At 37.3% G+C, this 12,809-nt stretch overlaps 1 protein-coding gene across 1 annotated transcript; it reads left to right on the forward strand.

Annotated features, from left to right (window-relative positions):
* Positions 1-2,492: 2,492 nt before the first annotated feature.
* On the forward strand, positions 2,493-11,530 carry ZC3H12B (zinc finger CCCH-type containing 12B). The gene is made up of 5 exons (XM_067304189.1): positions 2,493-4,964; positions 8,051-8,190; positions 8,953-9,187; positions 9,274-9,380; positions 9,939-11,530. The coding sequence occupies exons 1-5, from the start codon at positions 4,354-4,356 to the stop codon at positions 11,354-11,356; spliced, it is 2,511 nt and encodes an 836-aa protein (XP_067160290.1). The 5' UTR covers positions 2,493-4,353; the 3' UTR covers positions 11,357-11,530.
* Positions 11,531-12,809: the final 1,279 nt, after the last annotated feature.

Genomic DNA, 12,809 nt, shown 5'->3' on the forward strand with positions numbered 1-12,809 from the left:
CTAGTTGGAATATTTTGGCATAGCTTCATTTATATAAGCTGAGGATGCAGTGTGTGGATAACTTCTTTCTTTTAATCTTCTTTTGTCACTATTTTTTATGCCCCATGTTTTAATTTTGACAAGATGCAAGGATATACATGAGTCCTAACTGAAGTCCACTCCAGATTAAGCTGATTAATAGCATCTATGCTGCCAAGTACAGTATTGTAAATATTATCATATATACTGTATATTTTATATATCTCATTATGTATATTGTTATTATTATTACTGCTATACTAGAGGAAATTACCTCAACTGAAAGTAAGGAGTACTATAATGAAAAATATATAAATATTTGGAGAAATACTCACTCAATGTATAATATTAAAGGACAAAAAGTGTCTGTTTTTAAAACCTAGCTAATCAAAACTGGCATTTCCATTCAAATGTAAGGAAGCAGTATATTTTGTGCTACTTGGATAACTGTGTTCCATATTGTATTAAGTATTTAGAACACAATTCTTATTTATTAAAAAATAGTCAGTGTTGGTTGACTCAGAATTCTGCCTTTTAGTTTTCAGATATGACTGATTACAATTTTCCTTAACTGGCTTGATTTCCAAAGGAAACTAGGCTTTTGCAGCGGTACTCTGTGTGTGTGTTTGCATGATACATACATCACACAAAGGGCATGAGCAATTGAGAGTCATTACATCTGACACAGGAGTAGTTTTGAAGCTATTAATGCCTATGGATCAAGCTCGCCACCTTTGCCACCTATTTTTCTCTTTTTGGTTGCCCTAAGAATCACCCTATTGTAGCTGAGGATCTTGCTGTTAATATGCATCCAAAGAAATTGTCATTTAGACATTCCTCCACATGACATGGAAACCAGGACTATATGACAGTTTCTGTAGGCTGTTAAGTCTCCTTTATCTCCAGAAAATAAACTAAACTGTTATGGTCAAGATGTTATCAGTTTTCTGCTACACCAGGAGAAAACTATTGAAACGATAATTAATACAATCTTTTGTGTATATATATTTTTTATTTCCTATGTTTACATTTCAAAGTTGTTTACTGAAGTAAGATTAAATTTCAACTTCAGTGGCTATTTTGGAGTAGTTCCTCTTGTAGACCCTCTTATTGCAGAATGCTGCATACAGACAGAGAACTTCTGGTTTCCTTCTGTCAAAAAAATTCTAAATTTTTTTTAGAAGATTCTGATTTTATCTTCCTCAAAACTTTTTTTTTTACTGTGCAGTTGATGACAGGAATAATTCCCTCTTAGACAGTCTACCAGCTAACAGATGAGCTGAATAGAATATACAAGATTTTCTCCAAAGCAAACAAATGTACCCTACATTTCAGCTGTAAAATCACAACTAAAATAGCTACGCAGAAATATGTTTTTGGGGAATTAGGAAGTGTCACTGGCAGTCACATAGGTCATTGTATCTGGATACATATCTACTATCTTCACCTATATGTAAATTTGCCAGAGCCAAGTGAGATGTATAACTGAAAAGCATAATTTAAAGTGGAGTTTTGTAGAATGTTATTGCTTGGCCTACTTAGGGTTATTAAATATTACTGCATAAATGTCTCACAGATAAATAAACTTTGCTTCACTTTCAAACTTTTTTTTGAGCCAATAGGGATCTGTCTTAGACAGCCTTTGATGTTTTGGTGGTTTTGATGATCAAGTTTTATGACTCTTGTAGACCTGTTGTACTCTGAAATTCTCAGTAAGCAACAGAGAAACTCCAAGCAATGCAGGGGAATAGTTAAGGTAGCTTTCTGAGATGCATGGTATATTGGAGCTGTGGTTTTTCGGCATCTGATTTCCTAAAAATGAAAGGATATGAAAACTCTGAATGAACAAGGTTTGACTTAGGCGTGCACTGGTTCTTCTTTCATTTTCTTTTGTGGCTCATAATGCTTAGTATAACGTCCTTACTGTTTTCAGCAAAATAGTGAAAACAAGGTTTTCATTTTAAAAATACTTTTAGGATGCAATATTGTATTTTTATACATTTGCTTTAGCTCACTATATTAATACTTGTTAGCACTTCCATGGTATTCTCTTGATTTCAGTGCCTGTTGAATATCATTCTGTGGAACAATTTAAAATACTATTTTCAGGAAGAAAACCAAATAAATAATAAAATGGACAGTGTTAGATATGCTCTTCTAGCTACATTAGATGCACATTCCCCTCCTGCCCCCCTCCAACAGATTTCAATACTTATATTTAGTCTCTAGATGTAGCATTACTATACATCAAGGGAGTAATACTGCTGTACGTTAAGGGAGTATTTCTCCTGTTATTTGCTGTTTTGGTAGACCACAGTAACTAAATAAGAGTCAATGTGGTCTCTTGGGGAGACAGGAGTAAGATTTTTTTTAAAAGCTTTTGAATACAAGTGTACTTGATAATGCTGTCTATATAAATAATTCACATACTTGGTTGAGTGCGTATGCTCTTTTGAGGAAGAGTTTATCTTCTTTTAACGCTTGCTCATAACCTGAAGGAGTGGAAGAGACATGAGAGGAATTGAAAAAGGTACATGAAAGAGATGTAAATTTATTCTAAGTGACACTAGTGACCAATACCCCCCCAAAACATGGATTACTCTTTCAGTTTTTCTGCTCCTTGTGGGTGCATAAGGAGCTCATTAGGAGAGGGCTCCTTTGGCCAAATGCTGTTCCTGTGCCAAAATCACACCTATTTTATGCCACAAAAACTCTCATAAGAATCCTGAGAAAAAGCTCTTCATGCATCCATAGCTTGCATCTGCAAAATTCTTCAGAACACAAAGCTAACTGGCTATCCTGTTAAAATTGAAGGTATATTTGAAAACTGTGTCAGTACAAGGGCTTTTTCCTGTGACTGCTGTTTAAAGCCAGGATCATGCTCTTCACGCCTCTTCAGACAGCATCTGTGCTAACCGAAGTCTCTACTATAGATATAGCTTTAAGACAGTTTGTAGATTCCAAAGGCTATATCCTCCCATGGCTCTTATTAGAAGTTGGGTACCTTTTCTTTCTTCTCTTTTGTCTGTTGTTACATCTAAAAGCAGTAACTTCAACAAGAATAAGATTTATTAAAATAAGCAAGTGGATTTAAAATAAATGGTTTCTTCAAGACAGTTACATTGTTACTTCCATTACCCACAGGACCCCATAGGTCCTGCATTATCAGTTTGTTGGTTTACAGAGGAGAGGATACGACTTTCTGAAAGCAGGCCTCTTGCTAAATACTTAGGTCAACTTGTCAATTCTCCTGGTGGTCAAATAGTTGAAGTCCCCTTTGTGCTGACTTATGAATTCCTTATATTGCTCCACCTTTCTGAACCAATTTTCTTCAGCTTCCTGCATTTCTATCTGGGTCTGAGTTTGTCATTTTCTCTAAAACATGCGCTGCTGCAGTTGAAATTCCTTTTTAAAACTATTTTTCAAAAGCTTCATGACTTCAGTTCAGCCTTTCACAGGCCACCAGTTAATCTTCTAGTTTGTCAGACCTCTCACTAGAATTCCTTGAACCTTTTTTGTTCTGTTAAAAGACAAGAATTTTAAGTGCATATCCTGACACTATGAGTGTGAATCTGTCAAAATGCAGTAATATCCATCCTTGGTTTTGGAATTTTCAGTGCAGTAGGTACAGTAAACAAAACAGAAAATGATCATCTTGCAGAAACTTTGTGCGTCTCTGCAGTGACCTCTGCATGTCTAGCAGCCAGCTTACACTAAAGTTAAGATGGTTTAGCTTGTCAGCTATGATAGAAACCTTACTGGAAGAGTCTGAAAGTGTTTGTTAAATTTTATGCATATTGGAACTCCACACAGTCGTTCCTGAAGCAGACAGGCTACAACTGTAAAGATAGTTTTCTATTGGAAGTGGTGGGTCACCCTTTTCTGTGTTGTTCTTTTAAATATTGTAGAGATACTCCATTAATTTCAGCTGTAAATTTATTGTGTGGGAACTTTTTTTTTGTACATACAGTTAATGGGGGAGGGAAAGGGAATTTAATTTGTGAGTAAAGAGACAACAAAATTATATGCTTTATTATGATCAATTTTTACATGGAAATCTGAATGTCTAGGGATCTCTACTGACTTGTAAACAAAATTACTGTAGTCAAGTATTCTGCAGAATTTAACAAAAACTATTTTTTTTTTACCCCCCCCCCCTTTTTTTAAGAAACTTCATGTTGGTGTTGTTTATGCCAGAACATAGTAGGCAAGGCAAATTAACTCCAGCCTTGTGTAAACCTGTAATTAGCCAACAAGATGCAACTGAGTACGAATCCCAGGTGGCTTTGGAAATGAAAGAGAAATTTTGAGCTCTCTGGCCGGAAGCTGAACGTGATGACGGCCTGGTCTATGGTGGGGAAGTTGAAAATGGAGAAGAGGCACACCAGAGAAGACAGAAATGTGGAACAAGATGCTGGGGAATGCAGTGCTGAATCTGAGGAATGGACGAGCTCAGAAAGTGAACCTGAGCAACCATACTTCAGAAGCAGCTGTAGCAATATACAGTGGAGAGAGAAGGAGGTTGCCACTAAACCACATCGGCCGCTCTGTCGCTCCCCTTGTTTGGATCGCCCAAGTTTTTCACAGAGCAGTATTACACAAGACTTGAAGCTGGAAGAATGCAAAACAAACCTGGACAAGGAATACCAAGCTAAAATGGATTTTGCTTTAAAGCTTGGATATGCAGGAGATCAGATCCAGGCTGTACTGAATAAATTGGGAGCAGATGCCCTCATCAATGATGTTCTGGCAGAGCTTGTGAGACTTGGCAACAAAAGCGAATCAGAGGGACAAGGCAGTGCCAGCACTACCACTAGTACTCTGGTGCCGAGAGGCCTGTGCCCGAAGGAGATAGCAAGCCCTGAACTGTCACTTGAGGATGAAGTTGTGGATAACAGTGATAACCTGAGGCCAATTGTCATTGATGGAAGCAATGTGGCTATGAGGTGGGTCTCCCTGTTACAACATTTTAAAAGAAAAAATCACCAAGATATTTATGGGAAAAAAAACAGTATTCTTGCAATGTCATTTTGAGTTGTGTAGTATATTTAGATTAATAATAAATATTTCTTATGGACTCTTTAGTCCAGTCTTTTATAGATGCTATTACTCCTTTTATGCAATTCCTATTCTAGGTGTGTTCCCCTCATCCTTCCTCCCATATATATGTATTTTTAATCAAGTTCTTCCCTCTGTCTTCTGGTCTAGTAATTTAGCTGTAGCACGCTTTTGTGGGGATTGGTTTAATTTTTTAACTCACTGAAGAATGTTATCAAATATTTTAATTTAATGTCCAGAGGTAAATGAATAGGTGAAGAAAACCTGCTTCTTTCTAAAATGACATGTAGTGCATGCTGATAATATGCAGTAGACTTCAGGATATTTGAGTGACTGCTGATCAAGCCCACTCAGAATTGGAAGCAATTTACCTCTGTCAGCGTAATGCTATGCATGAGCTAAAAGTGCTGACTTACACAGCTATGGTGCTTGTGTACTCAGACAAGCGTGTGTGTGTGTGCATGTGCATATTGCTGCTTGGGTCAGCACTTGTTCAGAGATTTCTGTCCCTTGCCACTTACGTTCATATCTGTAGAATACACAGCTCAGATAGCAAATGCTTTGTTTGTCATTGAGAAAGTAAGAATCTCTATAAGTGATTTTTTTTGACAGTCTGGTGATCAGTGATATCAGGATTTCTTCAGGCAGGGTTTGTACAATAGATTTCCTTCAGTATTAGCTTCCTGCGGCAAAAAAATTTGTAACCTGAATTTTTTTTCAATGTTTTAAGAAAATTCAGATTTTTTTTTAGGTGTATTGAGATTTGAAATATATAAAACTCCAAATTCTAAAAGACTATTTTATATACAGGGTTTTTACACTGCCAAGTTATGGTTACTTCCATCCAAAAGATGCTGCTGTAAAGCAACATCACATAGATATCTATATCTATCTGTATAGGTATGTGTGTGTGTATATATATATTTTTTTCTTGCTTCTGTATTAATTATTAATTTAAGTTGCAAGGCTTTGGACTATGTCAGTGATTCATAGGTCTTAGTTATACAGTTGGTATTAAATATCTAAATATTTTTGGTCTGTTTCAGTGTTATTTTATATGACATTTTGAGCCCAGAAAGAGCATGCATCTTCCTAGACTTCTAGTAATCTGTGATGTTTTTATCCAATAATAATAATATTAGAGTAAAATTTGGAATGATAATCCACAGAATAATTTGATTCCTTTGCTAAAGACAATTTTAGTAAGACTCAAACATTTTAGTTATGCAGCATCTGCTGTACAGACTGAGACTACCTAAAAAGTGCAGGGACAATATATATTTCTCACCTTTAAAGATACTGCAGTCATTGATGATGATAACAGCGGCTTTGCCTTTATGGCAAAATGTGTATATGTAACTTAAGGTGGCTATATAAGAACCATTTCCATTTTCAGGACTGAATTTTTCTTGAAGTAAACGGTTTTTGGTGATGCTACACAGAATTAACAGCTTGGGACAGGACGGTGCAGTAGCTAGAAGCTGCTTTGCGTACAGCCAGCAGGTTTTAGTAATGAGAGAAGTTCCTGGCATTATATAAAGCCACAAAGCTTCCTTACAGCTGAAGTGCATGGACTGCCCTGTGCGCTGCAGGGCTGCTGTAGACAAGTCCTCTCCTGTGTTTCTGACTCCCGTGCTAGGCCCCTGGGTTTTCTCAAGTAAGGGGCGTCATTGCCATGCACAGCACCCTCCCCTGACCGCTCAGGTGAGGATCCCACTCACCAGCACATCATCGCGGGTGACTAAGCGAGCACGTTTTGAAATGGATGGAATGATTTGAAGACATCCATTCATTTTCTTTACAAATTCATGTAGAGGTTTCTGCAGAAAAAATGAATGGTGCCAAACTAACTGGGCAGCTTATGACCTATCATGATCGATGAAAAATTACAGTTGTGTTGAGGAAGCAAAAAATTTTAATAAATGTATTTTGAAAAGGTTACCTGGTTTAGCAGGGATATATGCACTGTATTTTTCATACAAAGAAAATGTTGGCTTGAATCTAAACATGAAATCCAGCTATAATATGAGGATCTGTGTGGCTCTCTTAGAGCTATGTAGAATAATATTATGTGTATTATAATTAATCATTTCCTTCTCTTATATATGTGCTTACATATTGTTCAGACATTGCTGAACTAATTCCTGGGGGGATTTAAAACTTGATACTTCAGTTCACTCTATGTTTGGCAAAGTAAGAAGGGTGCACCCATGAGGTGCACTGAATTGCATAATTAAGATCTAAATAGTTTCCAGCAAATCTCTAAATTTTTTTTTCTTTACAAAAACTTCTTATGCCATTTTCTAAACTGAAGTGGTGTTATAAAGCAGCTTTAAACCCCTTTATCCGAATTGAGTGCTATTGTAGAGACACCAATGTGTTTCAGAAAACAATTTACTTTTTTTTTCTTTGGGTTTGTACAACTTTGAGTAATTTACTTTCCTTAAAAATATAAAGTCCTTATTTAAAAAAAAAAAAAAAAGAAACATACCTAGTGTTAGGGAAACTTGTATTTTTAAGGTTGATGTTTAAACCACTGCTGTGGCAGTCAGCACTATTAATTCTTTTCTTTTTGTTATTGCTAACTTTTCATGTTGATACTTAAGGTAAGCCCAGTTTGTTTGGGAAGGTGGTATGGTGGTATCTTTCATTAGATCAGCTAATACAATGAGAAAGTGGGTAAACCTTTTGCATTAGGGTACTTCAATTGATATTTTTCATTTCTGGGATAGCAAAATTTCACTATTTGCAGTGTTTAAGTAGCAGCGTTGTTGTAATCTGATGGCTTTAATAGCTCTGGACAATTGTCTCTTTCCAATTATGTAAGCTGGTCTAATAAAAATGCTTACCTGTCTTTACAAAATTTGCTTCCCTTATATTCTTAGACCATAACAGCATATTAAAAAACAAACAAACAAACCCAAAGTAACTTTTTCTCAATGCTGTTAATATAACACTTTTGCATGTTTTTCAGTCATGGGAATAAAGAAGGATTTTCCTGCCGGGGAATTCAACTCGCTGTTGATTGGTTTCTGGAAAAAGGACATAAAGATATAACTGTGTTTGTCCCTGCATGGAGAAAAGAGCAGTCTCGACCTGATGCACCAATTACAGGTAACAGATCTAGGGTTTTTTTTTTAGTTTTTTAGTTTTTGTTTTTGTTTTTGACACCTTGGTAAGAAATTGTATTGCATCAAGACACAAGCATGTCATCCTTTGCTGGGCACTACATACTGGGCTGTGGCCACGAGGTTGCACAGCACTCATCTGTTTGTTTGAAAACACAGGACAACTTCACTGGTAAGGAACACGCATTAAGCAGCTGCATCTAAAAATAAAGCTGCTTTTTGTAATGTTAGTGGATCATTTCAACACTCCTGAGGCAGTATTTGTAATTTTCCCATTAGCAAAGAGATTTAAGAATATAAGAACTCATTCTTATTTACTGGGCTAGTATAAAATAAGTAATATCAGGCCAGGGATTCATTTAGTAGGGTAATCTTGAGCGCTGAAGAGGCAGCATAGGTTTTGACACATAGAAAGTACTTATGTTTTCCTCTGGGTGACCAAGAAGGCTTTTGTAATATGGTAACAACTGAGTTCTTGACATGTTCAGAAAGAGTAAGAAAAAGTATGTAGCTGTTTACAGAGGTGTAGGAGTGGTTATGAAGCCTAAATATTGAATATTTGCCAATTGCTTAGAAACCTCAGAAATACTTAATGGCACTTTACACCTAGGTATTTTTGTGATAATGAGGACTTTCTATGAGCACAATTATACAACACTGTCAGAAAAGAGGAAGTTTCATATTCCAAAGGCTGCATTCATTTCTTCTAAAACTTTTGAGAAGCTGCTCAACTAAACTTATTTTACAGATCAAGAAATCTTACGTAAATTGGAGAAAGAAAAAATTCTTGTTTTTACCCCATCTCGAAGAGTTCAGGGAAGAAGAGTCGTTTGCTACGATGATCGATTCATAGTAAAACTTGCTTTTGACTCGGATGGCATCATTGTATCAAATGACAACTATCGGGATCTTCAAAATGAAAAACCGGAATGGAAGAAGTTCATAGAGGAACGGCTGCTCATGTATTCTTTTGTGAATGACAAGTATGTGCTTGTTTTCTCAAAAGTAAGGGAATTTGCTGATTCACAATCTTCGGTAAAAACTGAAATTTACATTTCTTTCCCCTTAGATTTATGCCTCCTGATGATCCTCTAGGACGCCATGGTCCAAGCCTTGAAAATTTCTTAAGGAAAAGGCCCGTTATTCCTGAACATAAAAAACAACCATGTCCTTACGGTAAGTGTGTAAGTCGGATTGATTTGCTGTATTGAAAGGGAGGTCAAGTAAGCAATTAACATCTTGTCATTACTTAAAAAGCAAATTACATCATTTTTCTTGTTGTCATCCAAGCACTATATCCATTTTTATACCTAGCATAGCTATATTAATAATAACAATATAGCAGAAAGTTGAAGATAACCAGATATTTCAAAATATTACCAAATGCCTTGTGGATATCAGAGTTGTGTGCTATTTTCTTCTGGTTTGTATTCAAGGAGGGAGATTCATAACTATACAACTTTTGTTGGAGATGTTTGGTTTTATACAGCCCTGAGTATGTTGTTGGTATTTTAAATCATGAGCAGTAGGGAAAAAATGGCGTATTTTGCCCTTGTTGCAGTGATATACCTGCATACAGGTAGCAGTCAGTGATTGCCTGTACGTGTAGTTTCTCCTTACAGTGACAGTATACAATCATCACTATTGAGAAGAAACAGTGAAAGATATAAAGATATCAGCTAGTGGTGTTGATTAGATTTTGATTTATTTAACCTGAAGACACTTCTCTTGCAGGTAAAAAGTGCACCTATGGGCACAAATGTAAATATTACCACCCAGAACGGGCAAACCAGCCTCAAAGGTCAGTAGCGGATGAGCTTCGAATAAGTGCCAAATTATCTGCTGTGAAAACTATGAGTGAGGGAGCCTTGGCCAAATGTGGCACAGGGCCATCCAGCTCCAAAGGAGAGATCAATTCTGAAGTGAAACGCATTACCCCAAAACGTCAGTCAGATCCAAGCATTAGATCGGTAGCTGTGGAGCCTGAGGAAAAGTTATCAGTAGCCCGGAAGTCGGAGGCCAGCTCTGTCCCATCTCTGGTTTCTGCATTAAGTGTACCAACACTCCCTCCACCAAAAAGCCATGCAGCTGGTGCATTAAATACTCGTTCTGCAAGCAGCCCAGTGCCAGGTTCCTCACAGTTCACGCATCAGAAATCCTCACTGGAACACATGTCCAGTGTGCAATATCCTCCTATACTGGTCACCAATAGCCATGGTACCTCAATTAGCTATACTGACCAGTATCCCAAATATGAATCGTTAGGGGACCATGGCTATTATTCCTTACTCAGTGATTTTTCCAACTTGAGCATAAGTAGTATGCGTAACACAGATTATTATGGGGCTGATGCAGACCAGGGGATGTATTCTAGAAACTCAAGTCCCTGTCCTGAAAATCGCTTAAGCCATACAAGTAATGATGCTTATTCCTCTTACAATGACTTGTATCTGGGTGTAGCAGATGCCAGTCCAGAAGACAATGTGAAGATCCACAGACTTTCATCACAAAATCGTCTTCAGCCTTTTTCCCATGGTTACCATGAAGCCTTAAACAGAGTTCAGAGTTACGGAACTGAAGAGCCTAAGCAATCCCTCCGCAAACAGTCGGTTTCCCACTTAGGCCTACATGCCCAGCATCCAGTTGTTGGAGCGCGGTCCAGTTGTCCAGGAGACTACCCTGTGCCTCAAAATGTTCATCCAACTGCACAACCAAGCCGTGCCTTGGTCATGACAAGAATGGACAGTATTTCTGACTCACGGCTCTATGAAAGTAACCCAACAAGGCAGAGAAGACCACCTCTCTGTCGAGAACAGCATGCTAGTTGGGATCCGTTACCATGTGCATCAGACTCTTATGCTTATCACTCGTATCCATTGAGTAACAACCTCATGCAGCCATGTTATGAGCCTGTAATGGTGAGAAGCATGCCTGAGAAGATGGAGCAACTCTGGCGGAATCCCTGGATTGGGGTATGTGGTGAGCCACGGGAACCACATATCATCCCAGAACATCAGTATCAAACATACAAAAATCTCTGCAATATTTTCCCTCCAAGCATTGTCCTTTCTGTGATGGAGAAGAATCCCCACATGACAGATGCACAACAGCTGGCAGCTGTGATTGTTGCCAAATTAAGAACAGGGCGTTAAATCATTACAGCCTCTTTTAGACTGATGAAACTATACAGCACAGGAACTGGAGGAAAACTTAGGTGTTGGAAGTGGGCAAATCTATTGTAAATATTTTTTTAATATGCTAGTATAAAATTCTGTACACAGTAGCAATCATATATATATAAATATATAATCATATATATATATAAATATATATATAAATATATATATATATATGCCTAGGCACTGTATAAGAGCTGACTGCATTGTAAATTTTAAGATTTTAAATATAGGGATTTTTAATAGTATTTTACAGGAAATGCATACCTTGCTGCATGGATATAACATTAAGAACTAGAATGTCACATTCAGTGTCTCAAAGCTGTTAATACAAAATTATGTTACCAATTATATTGCATGTACTAGTGTATACTTTCAATTTGATTATAAATACCTAATTGGCCTTTCAAAGTATGCTCTATGCACTCCCAGATCACCTTTAGGATTTCAGCTTTGTCACTTGACAGTGCCTCTTGGCATGTCAGATATTTAAGAAAAAATAAACTTGGCAAAAATTAAAATATCCAGTTTGTAAAAGCAAAACTGATTTATTCTTTTTCAGCTTTTACATGTCAGTATTGTTGGTATTTCTTAAATTTTACAACTGTTCACCAAGAGTCTGAGTATCTACTAGGAAGTCCAATACTTTGGCTCCATACAGCAGAAGCCAAATTTGTTATCAAATCAGGACCAAAATACTAAGGTAGGTGGAGGAGGTTTAGTCAATAAACTAAAAGGAATTTAACTGTAGTGTCTCTCTTCAGAATTGGCTGTCACCTGTACTGTAAACAACTACCATTCTGGATGAATAGAAATGCTACAGGTTAAAAACTGCTAATTTTCAAGTAAATTGGATTAAGATGTTAGCAAACACGGACGTTCAGCAGTAACTGCAGCCCTTCTTCTGGGAGCAGGGATGGCATTTGAATGAAACTAGCATTAAAGATCGCTGTACAGGTCAACCTGAGACTGGGGGGAGCGGGGCGGGAGGGGGGGGCTGGTTCTTGAAAAGAGATGCTACAGTTGAGCTTGTGGCAAAGCTTTCCTGGTTTGTGCTCTTGAGATCCACGCAAAGGTGTGCATTTGCCTCATGAAAGCTTTTAGAGCTCTTGTTTCAACAGGTGAGAAGAAAATTGTGTGTGGCATTGTTTGCGCAACTGGTTATCTTGCTCAGGGTGGGAACCTTTGTAGCTAAATGTCTCCAAAAGAGGCGTTTATTGTTTTTTTTAAGCTGCACTGACTGGACGCCCTTTTTTGAATCCACTGTATATTTCAACATTTTAAACCATTACTAACTCGATATGTCTCGAGCTAGGACTTGTTGACTTCTACTGTAGTTTTTTTCATGAAAGTTGAGAAGGCCTGGTTTAATGGCCTTTTGTTTCTTCATGAGAAGGTGTGACACTGCCTAAATGTTTCTTACTGTGAA

The sequence above is a fragment of the Apteryx mantelli genome, chromosome 13 (assembly GCF_036417845.1).
Source record: "Apteryx mantelli isolate bAptMan1 chromosome 13, bAptMan1.hap1, whole genome shotgun sequence".
Taxonomy (NCBI): domain Eukaryota; kingdom Metazoa; phylum Chordata; class Aves; order Apterygiformes; family Apterygidae; genus Apteryx; species Apteryx mantelli.